The sequence below is a fragment of the Lynx canadensis genome, chromosome D2 (genome assembly GCF_007474595.2).
Source record: "Lynx canadensis isolate LIC74 chromosome D2, mLynCan4.pri.v2, whole genome shotgun sequence".
NCBI lineage: Eukaryota > Metazoa > Chordata > Mammalia > Carnivora > Felidae > Lynx > Lynx canadensis.
The window spans coordinates 27560195-27576956 of NC_044313.2; the positions used below are offsets into that span (position 1 = coordinate 27560195).

General features: G+C 39.2%; 1 protein-coding gene across 3 annotated transcripts in view; it reads right to left on the reverse strand.

Annotated features, from left to right (window-relative positions):
- Positions 1–16762, reverse strand: part of BTRC (beta-transducin repeat containing E3 ubiquitin protein ligase) — a 181696-nt gene that overhangs the window by 11115 nt on the left and 153819 nt on the right. For all 3 annotated transcript variants that reach the window (XM_030334518.1, XM_030334517.1, XM_030334516.1), the window contains 8 exons: positions 16382–16568; positions 10403–10499; positions 9390–9527; positions 8740–8858; positions 6358–6607; positions 5729–5847; positions 4038–4148; positions 2054–2132 (listed from right to left, as the gene is read on the reverse strand). In XM_030334518.1, coding sequence (XP_030190378.1) covers positions 2054–2132; positions 4038–4148; positions 5729–5847; positions 6358–6607; positions 8740–8858; positions 9390–9527; positions 10403–10499; positions 16382–16568 — 1100 coding nt within the window. The remainder of the gene's footprint in view (positions 1–2053; positions 2133–4037; positions 4149–5728; positions 5848–6357; positions 6608–8739; positions 8859–9389; positions 9528–10402; positions 10500–16381; positions 16569–16762) is intronic.

A 16762-nucleotide genomic window follows, 5' to 3' on the forward strand; every position in this document is an offset into this window, starting at 1 on the left:
ACAAATCAATGACATGTAATTAGGCTTAATGAAAACAGACAAAAAAGAATACATACTGTGTGATTTCATTTATAAAAGTTAGAAAATGCACACAAATCAATACTGACAGAAAGCAGATCAGTGGCTGCCTGGGGACTAGAATAGCAGGAAGTGGGGTGGGATGGGAAGAAGAGATTACAGAGGGGGCACGAAGATATGTTCACCATCTTGGCAGAAGTGGATGGTCTCACTGGTATGTACCTATGTCAAAGTTTATTAAGTTGTGCACTTTAAATATGTCCATTGTATTGTATGTTGATTACATCTCAATAAATCAGTTTTTAAAAACGTAATAAGGCAACTCAATAAATAAATGAGGACAAGATTTGAACAGACACTTCATAAAAGAAGATAAGCAAATAAGAAGATGTTCTACACCATTAATTATCATAGAAATGCAAATTAAAACTACAACCACTACACACCCACTCAGACTACTATAATTCTTAAAAAAACTGACAATACTGAGTATGGTCAAGGATGTGGAAAAATGGGACTCTCATACTAAGTCAATGGAAATACAAAATGGTTTGCATTTGTGAATTCTCAAAATGGCACTTTGGGAAACAGCTTGGTAGTTTCTTGTAAATGTAACACAAACTTATCATAGGACCCAGAAATTGCACTCCTACTCTCTGGGTATTTACCCAAGAGAAATGAAAACAGTATATATACACAAAAATCTGTATGGGAATATTGTCAGCATCACCCCAAACTGGAAGCATTCCAAATGTCCTTAAACTGGTGAGCAATTAAACAAACTGGCTCATCCACACAATGGACTACTACTCAGCAATACAAAAAAAAAAAGCACTAAAACATGCAACAACATGAATGAATCTAGAATGAAGTGAAAAAAGCCAAATGCAAAAGCTACATACTATATGATTTACTTGATATGACATTCATAAGATAGCAAAACTATTAGGAAGAAATCAGAAGAATAGTTGCTAGGGGTGGAGGAGAGGGGATTGATATGAAGGGGGCATCGTTTTTGGGACGATAGAAATATTTTAGATCTTGACTGAGGTATTTACCCACCGCAAAATTCAGAAAAAATACACTAAAAAAGGGTAAAACTTGCTGTGTATAAATTATACTTCACAACAAACCAGACTTAGTTTAGCTGCAAATGAATGAAAGTGCACACTTTAAAAACATGTGTGAAACACAGGCAAAGTAGGTCTGGTGCTGCAAGAAAGAGCTTTAAATCCAACAAAGTCTTAAGACAAAGAAATGTCTCTCTCTCTTCTCCAGAGCAGAGACTGCCAAATGTTGAGAGTCACGATTCAGAACACTGGCTTCAAACGCTAGCTCTCATCTTTTTCCTGAGTTGTGCAAAAGATTCTCTGCTCCCTGGTGTCCCACCTAATCTTCTTTTTCTAATGGCGGCTGCTTTTAACCTTAGGCCATTTTCTCATCCGGGCCTTTGGTGAACACCATGATAAAGAATTTAGTACTTTCAAAGGTGACTTTCCTCCTTTTGAGTCACTTCTTTCTTCAACTGTCAAGATGTTCACGGCAAGGGGGTATATGAGGAATAAAAAAGACAGGATTCATGTTGCTGGAGGCGGCATGCCTTGAACAGGCTGCAGAGCTAGGGGGCTGACCGGGGGCTCACACAGGCTCCCACGGCACTTTTTGCAGGCACAGGTGTGCAGGTCCTCAGATTCTGGACAGGTTCCAATTTGAGTAATTATGTTCTCTCTCCCTAAGTACCCCCTACTGTTTCTGGTGGATACAGAATTCTTATTCACTTCCTGTACTAAACTGTTGTGTAGAGTTGCTGTGCAGCTGTTAAACAGCTGCCACGTTCCTCTCCATATATAGTCTCTAAAGCACTTTTGGATGAAAGGCGCTATATAAACATATTTTATTGTCATGTATTGGTTGCCTTTCCACTTAGTAGTAGGTTTTGTGAGCGTCTAACTATCAAATCCAGATCTGTATTCCACAGCACATCAATGTTTAATTCCTTCCCCTTCCTGTTCCCCAGCCCCCTCAAGGCTCTTACCACAAGGGTCCGTAGACACAGCGTCCCTGCAGGAGCACGGGGGTCCAAAGCAGCTACAAGATCCCACACTTTAATTTTTCTAAAGATCAAAAATGGGATAAAAATCTTGATTAAAAGCAAAATTAAGGGACCACAGGAAGAACAGCACAAAGTCATGGCAATAAATATGTATGGTGAAAGTAATTTATATGACAAATGCAGTTCACAAGAATATACAAAAACTTTTTTGTTTTTGGAGACTTGGTCCTTGCATTCATTCTTGGGTCAAGGTTATTGGTCTCAACAGGGGAAAAAGTACAAATTTAACCTAAAAATGAGGAACAGGTTAGCCTTAACCAAGCTGAAGATAGTGAATGGTAAATTTACACCATATTTTGGGGCCAGGAAGAGATCTTATATACTAGACCTCTTAATGATATAACAGATTATTTAGGCCTAGAAACCTACAATTCTGAGAATGGCCCAGGTCACGTGTACCAGAGGACTGGAACTCACTGAAGAACTCTGGAGTTTAAATTTTTTTTTTAAAGTTTATTTTTATTTTTGACACAGAGAGAGAGTAAGCGTGAGCCAGGGAGGGGCAGAGAGAGAGAGAGGGAGACACAGAATCCGAAGCAGGCTCCAGGCTCCGAGCTATCAGCACAGAGCCCAATGAGAGGCTTGAACTCACGAACTGTGAGATCATGACCTGGGCCAAAGTCGGACGCTTAACCCACTGAGCCACCCAGGCGCCCCTGAACTCTGGAGTTTATATAAGCAAATTCTCATAGTTTAAGTAAGAAAAGCTTAGCCCTTCTAAAAATCAAACATATGGTTATGCCTTCTCACGGTAAATAACAGATAAAACCCAAGAAAGGTGGGAACAGATCAAAACCGGGGCAATGAGAAAATATAACCTAGCTGGAATGCGTCATCACACCCTGAACAATTTCCCAAGGGTAGAACAGTGACGGCTGACTCAAAGCAGAGGAAGCTCTGCTTCCTGCAGCTTGAGTTGTCTTAATCAGTAAAGCCAGCTCATAAACTAAGATCAAGCTGTAAGTCAGCTTCTGATACTTAAAAGCTGCCAGTATTTGAACTGTAGCCTTCCACTCCCCCATGTTAGGCACCCTGACAAGAAGAAATGATAAGGAGGCCTTTTAAGTGAATATACTTTCGTTAAGAGTTTACTGTGTGCTTACCACTGCTGGACATGGTACACACTCACAACATGAATGGATTCCAGTACCATTGCTATTAGACCAAAGAAAATAAAGATTACTAAACTTGTTGTAACTGAAATGTTAGGAGAAGTGAAGACAAGAGAGCTGCACTTTTAGAATTTCTCAAAAAGATAAAAATTCAGGACCTTACCACATTGTGCCCCAAAGATACTGCCTCCAATATTTCAATTTTATTAATAAGTCACTATTTTATACACATATCCTGGTATACTGGGATTTTTCCAGTTCATTGCTTTATAGAGTAAAACAGACAAATGTATAACCAAATAACTTATATTAATGAAAATCAGGAGCAAACAAGTACAATTAAATGACTGGGAAGAACATTTTAGAAAAGTAAACAAGAAAAGAAAAGGAAAGAAAAGAGGAGAATAATAAATAATAGAAAAGAAAGTAAACAAGAGAGGTGCCTGGGTTGCTCAGCTGCTTAAGTGTCTTGACTTTTGATTTTGGCTCAGGTCATGATCTCATGGTTTGTGGGTTCAAGCCCTGCGTTGGGCTCCAGGCTCACAGTACAGAGCCTGCTTGGGACTCTCTCTCTGCCCTCCCTGCTCTCTCTCTCAAAATAAATACTTTTTCTTTTTAAAAGTTTATTTAAACAAAGCAAAGGTGAATATATAGATTAGGCACAAGAAATATCGTATCAGACCGCTTCCATGAAATTTATAATCTTTTAGAGTCAAGGGAAGACTATAACATCCTCAGGCAGGAGGGATCAAGATGTACATTTTTTTTTTTTTAAACCCTGTTAGCAAACTCACCCATCATAGGCCCCACTCACTATCCTCTTGTTATCAAATCGAATACAGCGCACCAGTTCCTCATGGCCTTCCAACACTCGTAAACACGCACCACATTCTATGTCCCATAATCTGGAAGAGAAAATTGAGTGAACTTTCGTGTATTCTTTTCTAAAGCTTTGGATGTTATAATAATACACTTTGTATGTCTTTAAAAAATCCACAAACATAAAATCAACCAACAATCATACAAAAATGTACTCTTTTCAATGTAATTTATTTCCTTTCTGCTGTATAACTCAGGCAGAAGAATGTATGATTTAAGTTCAAATGAAATATATATTTTCAAAGCACGATGCTTTACATAATTCTGTAACCAGGGTCCCCAAGGCATAAAAAGGATGAATTCAATGTCCCCAGGTGCCTGTGAAGGACAAAACCAAGCCAAGAGAAGTAATGCTTCCTGAAATCACTATTAAGAATGAGATGCAGGGTATCAGTGATATCCTGCTCTCACAAAGCATGTCCACGTCTGTTAGTAAGGACACTCTCTGCTTTTACCCACTGTCCAGGACAGTCTTTCTCATATAATGGAAACAAAAAGCAAGTTCTCAAAAACTTTCATATATTAATTTAAAAAATTATATGCTTCGAGACCAAGGCAAATGAAAGGACAATTTCCTTAGATGTGACAATAGCTCTATCCGTTGTTTTTTTAATAGCCTTTTCATTCTCTTAGTACTATTTGAAGGAACGGAAAAGGATTCATAAATCTTCCAAATTCTATTCATATCTGTGTCATTCATCTTTGTGAAGATGAAAACACCAAAAAAGTACTTTAAGCTGTGGATTCTTCATAATTTCAAATTATGGATAATTACATAATGCTAAGAAAACAAAATGCACAATTTCTAGTAGTGAAAAAATAGTTTTTCTTTTTTTTGTTAGAACACTGGTGAAAAAAAGGCCTTTTGCTACTTATTAGGACTTTTCAACTGTACATAGGAAGAGCTTAAAGAGGAGGGCCTTCAACCTCCATTTACTTATCACTCTTGTCCACTTCCTCATTCAAGCAGTACCTTTAAAATAAGTATATCTGGTAATGAAACTATTATAGAATGGAAACACATCAATAAAAGGCTTTGCTATGCTATCTTTCTGCTTAGGACAAAAATTTTTTTTTTTTTTTTTTTTTTTTTTTTTTGCAAACTTTTGGCCTATAAGAAGCTACAGAAGGAAAAACATTTGGGGTGTCTGCCTGGCTCAGTTGGTAGAGCGTGTGACTCTTGATCTCTGGGCTGTGAGTTCGAGCCCCACATTGGGGGTAAAAATAAAAAAAAATTTTTTTAAGTTTATTTATTTATTTTGAGAGACAGAGAGAGAGAGACAGTGCAAGTGGGGAAGGGGCAGAGAGAGAGAGAGAGAGAGAGAGAGAGAGAATCTCAAGAAGGCTCCACACCACCACAGTGCAGAGCCCAATGTGGGGCTTGAACTCACAAACCAGGAGATTAAGACATGAGCTGAAGTCAGATGCTTAACTGAGAGTCACTCAGGAACCTCTACAAATAAAAATCTTTAAAAAAAAAAAAAACAAGAAAGGAAAAACACTTTATTATAAACATAACACACTTGAAGATTTGTTTGATCCGTGTGCAAACAATGAATGGCAGAGTAATAGTGATCCCTTCTGGGTAAAGGCACCTGCTGCTCACCTGATAGTGTTGTCAGACGAGCCACTCACCACCAGCCTATCTCTGTACTGCAAACAGGCAATGCCACGTTTGTGTCCATTTAAGGTCCTTACAAACTCACAAGTACTTGTGTTCCATACCTGAAACAGAAATAGTATTTGGCAGTTGATTTGGTGCTTTTACTAGTAAAATCTAGGGCAATTGGAGTCTTGGGGAAGCAGAAAAGAGTACTGAGCCAATAGGGGGAAGTCAACTTCTCAAACCAAACCAAATCAAAAAAAGAAAAAAAAAAAAGACAAGTTTAATTCTCAATAACACAGGGCTAATTTGTAGCTGGCTGCTATAACGTGAGAATTCCTCCAACTGATTTATTCTTATGGAGTTATTAGTCTGGTCTTGCAGACAAATTTTCTAGAAGCTGAGTTTACCCCTGGCCTTCTCACACTCACCATTATCTATAGGACTAAGATACCTAACCAAAATTTTCACACCGCTTGTCTCATTCATCGCCTTCTTACAAACAGACTAGTATCTGAATTAAATATTAAACTACTCCATATGGACGTTTAAATATGAAATTTCGCTTGATTGGATTTTCATATGAACACCCTTACTCTAAATTGGAGACTTATCAAAAGATGCCTCATTACCTTTATAGTCCTATCTCCAGACGCAGAAACGATGTACTTGTCATCAAAGTCTACAACGTTGACAGCAGCTCTATGTCCGACTAGCACCCTCCGGAGGGTAATGTCAGTTGGGGAAGCCATATCCCATACAGCAATGGAACGGTCTTTGGAACAGGTCACCATCATGCCATTATTGAAACGTAAGTGCAGAACTGCTTCACAATGGTGAATCAAGGTGTTCAGCATTTCACCTGTATTTACATCCCATACCCTGGAACAAACAACATTAAGAAGCTTAGCTGAGGCTTCGATGATATTCCTGGCTATGATCTATTTGACTACCACATTCCCCACTCATCTTGCCTCATTTTCATAATTAGTGTTATACTCTACCCTCTTGTAGCTTTGGGACTGAGCTGAGGTAAAGAGTTCTGATGGACCACAGGGAAGTGATAGATAGAGGGCTGGACTAGGAGAGTAGGACAAGGAGAGGGACAGGATGCTGCCAATGTGAAATCCTTAAGACACACTATTTGAAATATGGGTGAGTTATATGGGAGAAGGGTAAGAATGAGGATACAACCACTGTCACCTACTAATTGGGCCTAGACTTCAAGATTATTACAAAACTTCTGACATTCAATCTGATGCCTTTAATGAGATACATTTTTTTTTTTAATGTTTATTTTTGAAAGAGAGAGAGACAGAGTACGCATGAACATGGGAGGGGCAGAGACAGAGAGGGAGACAGGATCTGTAGTGGGCCCTGTGCTGACAGCAGAGAGCCTGATGCAGGGCTTGAACTCAGGAACTGTGAGATCATGACCTGAGCTGAAGTCAGATGCTTAACCGCTTAACTGACTGAACCACCCAGGTGCCCCTAATGAGATACATTTTTAAGTAGGAATCTGATTAATGACAGTAGCATTAGTGTCCCACGGATAGCCCTCAGGAAATAGAACTGATTCAGGCCAAGAAGCTTCTGTAGGAGTCTGACTTAGTACTGTGGATTTGAGCTTGATAACCCTGGATCTTCAATTTTACCATACAGGCCAGGCCCAAGATGACCTATACTCTTAAGTCTAAAGTTCCATTTCTGTGCCTTGAATGGGGGTAGAGATCAAGAATAGCCATCCCAGGGGTGCCTGGGTGCCTCAGCTGGTTAAGTGCCTGACTCTTGATTTTAGGTCAGGTCATGATCTCAAGATTTATGGGATCAAGCTCTGTGCTATGAGCATGGAGCCTGCTTGGGATTCTCTACCTCTCTTTCTGCCCCTCTCCCTGCTCGCTCATGCCCGTGCTCACTTGCTCTCTAACAAAATAAACATTAAAGAAAATAAGGGAAAAAAATAGCCACAGTGTAAATGGGGGCTTACAGCAGAGTGTGGGACCTTTGGATATCTTGAGAATTTTGTGTGATGACATATTTCGATTACTCTGTTTTTGTGTATTTACTTTGATTTTCATAACACATTTTATTTCCTTTTCCAATTTAACCCCATCTTTTAGAAAATCATTTTGTCCCTTATCCTGTAAATGATGTTAGCCTCTACAATGTTTAGCTTCCTTGAGGCACTCCAGAGCATCAATAAACGTTAAATGTCGATAACTATAAGAACTGAGTTTGCTATGCCTTTAAGTCAAAAGACAAGAAAGAGGAACAGCCTTTTCTTATTCACAGAGGATAATTTGGATTGGTAAACATTTAACTTCAGAGGATCTAACAATGCAGTTAACTGCTTTTTTTTCCTATTTTTTTTAAAAGTTACTTTTGATACATTATGTTTGGAAAATCCTTTAGCTTAAGGCAAAATTCCTAACAGAGGTTTCCAGCAGTGCTGCTGGTACCCAGAACTCAAGCTACACTGGACTCCAGCAGCATAATGGCTATGTCATCAAATCACTAACGCCTCTGGAAATTGAAGGCCCCTCCCTGAGTAAAGCTTGCAATTAAAAACTGCAGGGACAGCAGGGGAGGGGCTGGCAAAGAGAGAGCATTGCTCACCTGTACACATTTTAAAGGAGGTAATGCATGTCTGTACCACAGTTATAACCACCTGAAAGGAGGCTTAATTCCATTCACATCATTCCCCTGCGAGGTGGTTTTTGTAAGGCATGCACAAGGTTTACCAAGTTTTTATAACTGATGATTTTCCCAAATTAAAACAGAATATGTAGTTTCTTCAATGTGCAAAAATGTAAACTTGCCTTAATCATTCCTAAATCAAGTTTTCTACTTCTAGGTGGACACAATGATGTGGAGAGCTGATGGCTTATTCTTCTTTAGTTATGAAGTTTCAGAACTGCGTTCATGCAGCTACATACAGCAAAACTACTATCTATGACAAAGAACAGAGCAGATCTGATATTCCAGAGTTCAAAAGATCATTTGGAATTCTCTACCTGACTGTGGAATCCGATGATCCAGTTATGATCACCCTCTCATCATACTGGAGACACAGGACAGAACCCGTATGGCCTGTGAGAATTCGCTTGCATTCCAGCGTGCTTTTATCCCAGATCTAGGATGGCAAACAAGATCTTTTTGATCACTGTGATAATGGGGTGGTGCTGAGACTTGTTGGCTCTACTATGTGTTTGATTCCTCTAAAGAATCAAAGCCCAGAGTAATGTGGAATGCATTCTTTTCTATAGGTATAGCTAAGCACCTATATATATGTATGTGTGTGCGCGCGCACACACACACACACACACACACACACACATATAGGTGGCTTCAATACTAATGCAGACTTTATCCTTTTCATTAAGGAACAGAGGTAACCTATAATTATGTGAAGCCTAAAGGAGTAATAGCACATTCAGCACACTTTAAGGAGAGAATTTAACCCTAGGACTATCCATTTGTACATGCTTCTGGCAGAAAGCAAGTAACTGTCCTTTAAGGAAATGATTCTGGCTTCAGGATGGGAAACAACCTAAAACTCTCATTTACCTTCTGGAAATAATACTTAGAGATGATGCTGGGACTGCTTTATTAATGTGGACACCCTTCTCCTTCAGCCATCTTCCCATTATTGAACAGACCTCACCTTGATTGTGTTGTCTCGAAGGCCGCTTACTATCTTCTGATCATCATACTGTAAACAGTAAACTCCTTTGCTTGTTTCACTTCGGCAGTGGATTCTCTGTAAACTATGTCTTCCACATCTCCAGTTAGATTCTATTGTCTAGGAGAAGGAATAATAAAAAGTTAGTAATTAGGAAAGGACCAGCACTAAATCCTTATCTGACTTTCATGGCAACCAATGACAAATGCTCAGTGCTTCACTCTATTAACTATATAGAACTTAAGGCAAACTCAAAATACGTTTTAAAAAAAACCACTGTTTTGGAGCGCCTGGGTGGTGCAGTCGGTTAAGCGTCCAACTTTAGCCAGGTCACGATCCGTGAGTTCGAGCCCCGCGTCAGGCTCTGGGCTGATGGCTCAGAGCCTGGAGCCTGTTTCCGATTCTGTGTCTGCCTCTCTCTCTGCCCCTCCCCCGTTCATGCTCTGTCTCTCTCTGTCCCAAAAAAATAAATAAACGTTGAAAAAAAAATTTTTTAAAAACCACTGTTTAAATTTGTATAACATTTTTTCATTTGTAAAGTTATTAAAGATTTACTTTCTAGAACTCTCCTGCATATAACTCATTCAATTAAATGATAAACCTGGTGGAAAAGGGGCAACAGAGGGCAAGCTGTGCACTTCATGAGGTTACATGCTCAGTGCTCCCCATACCTATGTGGTGGCCATTTCTACCAGTGAACTTCCAGGAAGGCTCAATTCATAAGATATTGGAGTATCATAACAGTCTCAGTGCTATTGCATGAAGATATCATTTTCTCTCTCTCATCTACTTATCTACCAGTAAACAATCTTTAAAAGCTTTAAAAATTTTGCCTGGCAATTTATTATATTTTACCTACCCTATTTACTTAAAAGAAATTGATTTTTAACCCACATTAATAAACCTTAATGGGTTTGCTATAACAATTCTGTTATTGAAGAATGCTGATGATTCTCTAGTATTTGGCAAATATCCAAATATAAATAGATTCTTACCTCAATGTCTTGTATAATTTTAGGATAAAGTGCTCTATAAAAGGAGTTGGGAGGAGCGTTCCCATCAGGAGGTTTGTTTTTGAATAAATACTGTCCCCTAAAAAACAAATATTTTCAATAAAAATCACAATATCAAACATTTACAAGGAGCTTCTTATTTTTTCAAAGTGTTGCCACAGTTACCATTCCATATAATCTCTGTAGCCTGGAAAGGTGTGAAGTTAAGCCTAATTTCAGGAGCCCCAACTTTCTGGGTTCTAAGGAGCTCAGTCAACACTGATTGTAAACATGACCACTTGTAGTATAGCCATCAGAGTATCAGGCCTTCAAGAATACTATAATGTCATCAAGCAAATACGTATAATCAGAATTTATCAACTAGTCTATCAGACCTCTGTACAGGCAGATTCACTGGGCTTTTGAAAATTTTGTTAGTGATGGTAACTACTAACTCTGAACTAGGCACATGCCCCACATTCCCTACCCCCGCCCCACCCCCCGCCACCAAGTAAAGCTGTGCCAGTATCAGTGGAGCCTAGCATCATGGGCAGTAGGAATGCCTCTATCACGGAGATCATTTTTTCTAGTCTTCATTTATGTGGGGTAAGGTGTGTTGGCAGCTCGGGCACCCAGGCTGCTGGTGATCAGTGTAGCTGTGCTTTAAAAGGAGCAATTCAATTCATTTTGACAGAGAAGAAAGGAAACACAGGAGTGTCCAGCAGCAGGTATGGAAGAAGATGAAAAGAAATGCCTAAGAGCACTGTGCTGTCAAGTCTAAGGCATGACATTCTTTCCCAGGTTCCTGGCTATGCACATACATACATGCATTTTACTGCCTTTCCTTGACTCCAGTGAGCAACATTTGTTAGCATCTCCTTCCTTATGACAGCACATCTCTGGAATACTCGTATCCCAAGCTAGATCTTTGCTACAAAAAAAACCAGTAAATGGCAATCACTTCCAGCTGGGTAAAAAATTTAATTCCTCATCCTGAAGTTAAGAACCCACCGAACACGGTGTGGAAGCTAGTAAACCCCACTATGGCTGTACTAACTGCTGTTCTCACTGGCACCGTGCCTTGCAAAGTGGAGATAGGCAGAAATGCCTCAGAGTGTAATCCTGGCACCAGAGAAATCATGTTTTCTCTGGGCCAGTCATCCACTCCTCCCTCTATAGCTCCATTACAATATAATTAATTGTTCAATGTCTCCAGGAGCGCTTCTCCCCTGCCCTCTTCCTATTATACACCTTGAAAATTAGTTGAGAAAATTTATCAGGAAGGTAGCTTTCACTTCTGTGTTAATAGAGGAAGGCAAATCTAGAGTGGAGAAGCTAAAATAATAGTTTATAAGAGGGGGCTAATAGGAGCAAGAAATATGATACATCAACATAAAGGGCAAACAAGACACATTGTGAAATAATTCTGGGTTACAAGCACACTTCTCTTATTCTGCAATAAGAGAACAATCTTACTCTGCAAACACACTAACCAAACAACAGATTTTGAGTGAAAAGATCCTAAATCTGATTAATAGTTATAACTTAATAATTTCAATTCCAACACCCTTTCATGAGGTGATAATCACTACATTCATTTTGCAAGCAAACAAATCAAATGCCAGGGAGGTTAGGTAACCCGCTCAAGGTCACACACCTAGCAAGTAGACCTGGAATTTGAATCTAAGTCTGATTTTAGAGCCTACACTCTACTACTTTATTATCTCCCAGTACCCACCATTCCTCAGAGATTCCTGCCCTCCTTTTAATCTCTGGCAATTGACTATAGGCACCCAGGATTTTCTTCATATGTAATGAAACTATCCCTACATTCTAAGAAAAGAGAAATCATATAAGCCTCTGATTTCATTTTTTACCTCAATGTATTTTTCATGCCTTGCTAAAGTGTCTGAATTTCTTCAAATTAAAGGTGCTACAAAAAAGGGTGGTGAGGTGCTGAAAACTGGTTTTTCAGTCTGTATCTGTGTTGTAAGTCAAAACCTTTTATGATGGAAGCTGTCTGACAACAGGGACCACTTCTGTGTGAAATGTCTAGTACCTCTGAGAATGTAAGTACATGATAAATGCTAAATATTAAATTTAGAATGTTATCATAAAATGTGATCTGCTGATTAAGAAAATGGACTTTCCCAAGTGGTCGTTTATTATACTTTTAAGAGTTACCATTACTGAGCACAGAGAGTACACTCAATATTATTCAAGATAGAAAGAGACAGAGTTCATGTCCTAGGGGCAGACTGTCAAATTCATCTAAATACAACAGTGGAGTGGAAGCTAAACCCAAAGCTTCATTAGAAAACGATATTTACTTATTGTTTTTGGTTGGGGGAAATGGAAGAAACTGTCAAAGCCAGGATCTGGGGAAAGGTATGAAAGGAAAACTTTATTGACACAGTAGGCTTAGAAAGACAATCTGAGAGAAGATGAGAAAGTGATCATAGATTGAATTTTTTAAAAAGTAGGGGAGAACACTAACACAAGAAGAAAGTCAAATTTAAAAATACAAGCAGTCACTGGGACGCCTGGGTAGCTTGGTCGGCTGAACGTCCGACTTTGGCTCAAGTCATGATCTTGCGGTTTCTGAGTTCAAGCCCTGTGTCGGGCTCTGTGCTGACAGCTCAGAGCTTGGAGCCTGCTTCGGATTCTGTGTCTCCCTCTCTCTCTGCCCCTCCCCTGCTCTTGCTCTGTCTCTCTCTGTCTCAAAAATAAATATAAACATTAAAAAAGTTTTAAAAAGACACAAGCAGTCAAGGGTGCCTGAGTAGCTCAATCGGTTAGGTGTTCAACTTCGACTCAGTTCATGATGTTGCAGTATGAGTTCAAGCCCTGTGTCGGGCTCTGTGCTGACAGCTCAGAGCCTGAAGCTTGCTTCAGATTCTATGTCTCCCTTTCTCTCTGCCCTTCCCCCACTCATGCTCTCTCTCTCTCTCTCCCTCTCTCTTTCTCTTCTCTCTCAAAAAAAAAAAAAAATACAAGCAGTCAGAGAAAGTCAAGGGGGATATTAAAGGAAGTCTCCACGGGGTGGACAAATTCTTGTAATTTCATGGGGCTCTATCAAGGTAAGATGACAAATGTGGCCAGGGACAAAAGAATATGGTCTGAACTATGAAGGATGCTCAAAAGAACAGAAATGGGCTCCTGTGGTTGAGGAGATAGGGAAAGAGTGATAATCAATACTGGATCCTAGATTATTTCTCATCCATACCTTCATATACCCTTCATATAAAAGGCAAAAGGCCATCTTTTCAATGATCTCGTTTGTTTTTTCTCTTTGTAACTAACATAACAGATTTTCCTATTTACTGCCAACTCCAAGTAAAATTGTGGAGGCTCTTATCTTTGGTATTTTCACAAGCATCTGTCCAAATCTGCTTATCTGTTTCTTGTTCTTCCTGCCTTCAAAAAAAAGAGTTTGTAAGGGCACCTGGGTGGCTCAGTTGGTTAAGCATCTGACTTGATTTCAGCTCAGCTCGTGATCTCATGATTCATGAGATGGAGCCCTTCGTCAGGTTCTAGGCTGATAGCATGGGATTCTCTCTCTCTGGCCCCTTCCCCCCCCCCCTACTCCACACAAGTGGTCTCTCAAAATAAATATATTTTTTAAAAAGTAAAAAAAAAAAAAGTTTGTAAACTCCCAATGTCTGATAAAGGTTTACTGTTACTTACAGTACAAATGGGAACAAAGTATATTTTAACAGGGAAGAAACCTTTATTGCTATGGGAGTGAATCTCTGTCCTAGAGATTTTAGGTTATGAGTTCCAATTTGGAGGAGAATTTGGGTTTTTCTTTTGAAATGTCATTTTTTAAAAGATTAAAAAAAAATTTTATTTTTTGAGAGAGAGAGCATGAGTGAGTGTCAGTGAGGGAGAGAGAGACAGAGAGACAAAGGATCCGAAACAGGCTCTGCACTGACAGCATGGAGCCCCATGTAGGGCTTGGACTCACAAACCATGAGATCAAGACCTGAGCCGAAGTTGGATGTTTAATTGACTGAGCCACCCAGGCGCCCTAAATGATGTTTTTTTAAATTTTTATTTTTTTAATGTTTTATTTATTTTCTGAGAGAGAGTGAGTGAGAGAGAGAGAGAGAGCACGAGTGAGCGCAGGCAAATGGGGGAGGGGCAGAGAGATAAAGAGACACAGAATCTGAAGCAGGCTCCAGGCTCCGAGTTGTCAGCACAGAGCCTGAATTCACGAACCATGAGATCATGACCTGAGCCGAAGTCGGCTGCTTAACCAAATGAGCCACCCAGTGCCCCTAAATGACTTTTTTTTTTAGAGTTTATTCATTTATTTTGGGGGAGGGGGAGGGAGGGAGGGACAGAGAGAGCGAGAGAGGGAGGGAGGGAATGAGCAGCGGAGGGGCAGAGACAGAGACAGAGAGAGAATCCCAAGCAGGCTCCGTGCTGTCAGCACAGAGCCCAATTCAGGGTTCAGTCTCATGAACTGTGAGATCATGACTGGAGCCAAAATGAAGAGATGGGCACTTACTCAACTGAGCCACCCAGGTGACCCTGGAGAATTTTTCTTTTTTTCTTTTCTCTTCTTTTTTCCCTGTGAGGGGTAGTAGAATATTCCTAGCTGCCCTAAAACTCTTCCACGTAAGCAACTGCTCTATATCTAAGGCTGGTCCTGGCATGCCTATTAGCAAAACGATGGATTTTGAATCCCATACAACTATATATATGTATATATATATATACACATTTTTTATAAAGAGTTTATTTCCAAAGTATGAAATAAATTATGAAAGGTTTCTATTTTTCTATATAGTGAAATAAATGAGAATAAGAAAAACATATTTGGGAAGAATAACACTATGCTTTCATATATTCACATCTATATAGCCAAAGAATAGCCTGGCATTTGCTTCCTTTAAAATTGAATTTGAGGGAAATTATAAAGTCTTCCTAATAGCCAGAATGACAGAAATTTCTTGAAGCATTTCGTATAACATTTAGGGGCCAATATGTTTATTATATATCAACGAATTTCAAATATCCAAAAAGATAAAAGAAAGGGAGTCATAAATTTCAAAGATGAAAAAAAAATGAGCTAACTATATTTTAATGAAAATTGCTGAGAAAAGCTGACCCTCTTTTCTTAACAGTTTTGTATCTCTTTATGGTCCAAGATATATAATTGATAAAATTAATTGCTCAGGATATCCCTGAGCACACATATGTCTGCTGGTGCATTTCTCTCAACTAAAATATTTAATATGTCACTTTTATTTTACTTATGAAATTATTCACACCTGACTTTCTTTCAGCGACATTCTAGAGATATCCTTTGAAAGTACATATAGAAGGCATCTTCCAGAAGTTCTAATGAAATGCTACCTTTATCTTAAAAGAACAATAAAATTGGTGAGGTCTCTCAGGCTGCTCACTATATAATGCCTCAAGGAATTCAGGATTAAGCAGTAAAATCTTAAGAAAATATGAGTCTTCTGAGGAAACAGTGAAATATACTAGATGACACATTTCACTCTTTCCCATGCCTAGAGTTCTTATTCTAGTTGAGTGTAAAAATAATTTTGATTACAAAGGTGATAAACCACCACAGGCATGGATTAAAGACAAGAAATCTTCTGAAGGAGAACATACTTACTGGTTCGGGATTGTTTCAGGCATCTGATGGCTTCTGTGTGATTTACAAACTGCCTATCAGCCCTTTTTCAGGACACTACTTTCTGCCCAGAGAACAGAATGCTGTAAATGAAGTCGGTTTTTAATCATTTTTTGCAAAGTAGTATTAACACAGTATGTCACTTATGAATGATTGGTCAGAAGAAACACTGTTGAGTACGTGTACAACTATTTTACATTTTGTGCTATAAACCAGCAATATCATCATATTCAATGAGAAGCAGTCTCTCTGGTTCCCAATATTATTCCAATGACTCTGAACGGCCAAGTCCTGAAGCTCCATGATAGTAAGAAAGTTAAAAGGCTCACCATCCTCTTCGTTCTGCCAGGCCTCTCCACAGAGAATCCGTCCTGACCATTCTCTCAATGAGCTTCTTCCATAACATGCCATCAGATGTCACTCGGTACCATTCCTTACATACAAGTTCAGCAGCACATAGTGATTTGGCATCCAGGTATGACAGAATGTTCTCAGCAATGTGATCCAAACCCCGAGCTGTTGGGTTTGGGGGAGGAGGTAAAGAAGAGAAGCATAGGTGGTGAATGGTTTTTTACAAAAGGTCCTTAAAAAAAGAACAGCATTTATTCTGTTCTGAAAGCATATCATTGTCCCTAGTGTGGTCCAGTTTCTTTTTCAAACAGAAACTTGGGTAAAATGAGTGTCAATAATTTTTCCATAAGGTTACAGAA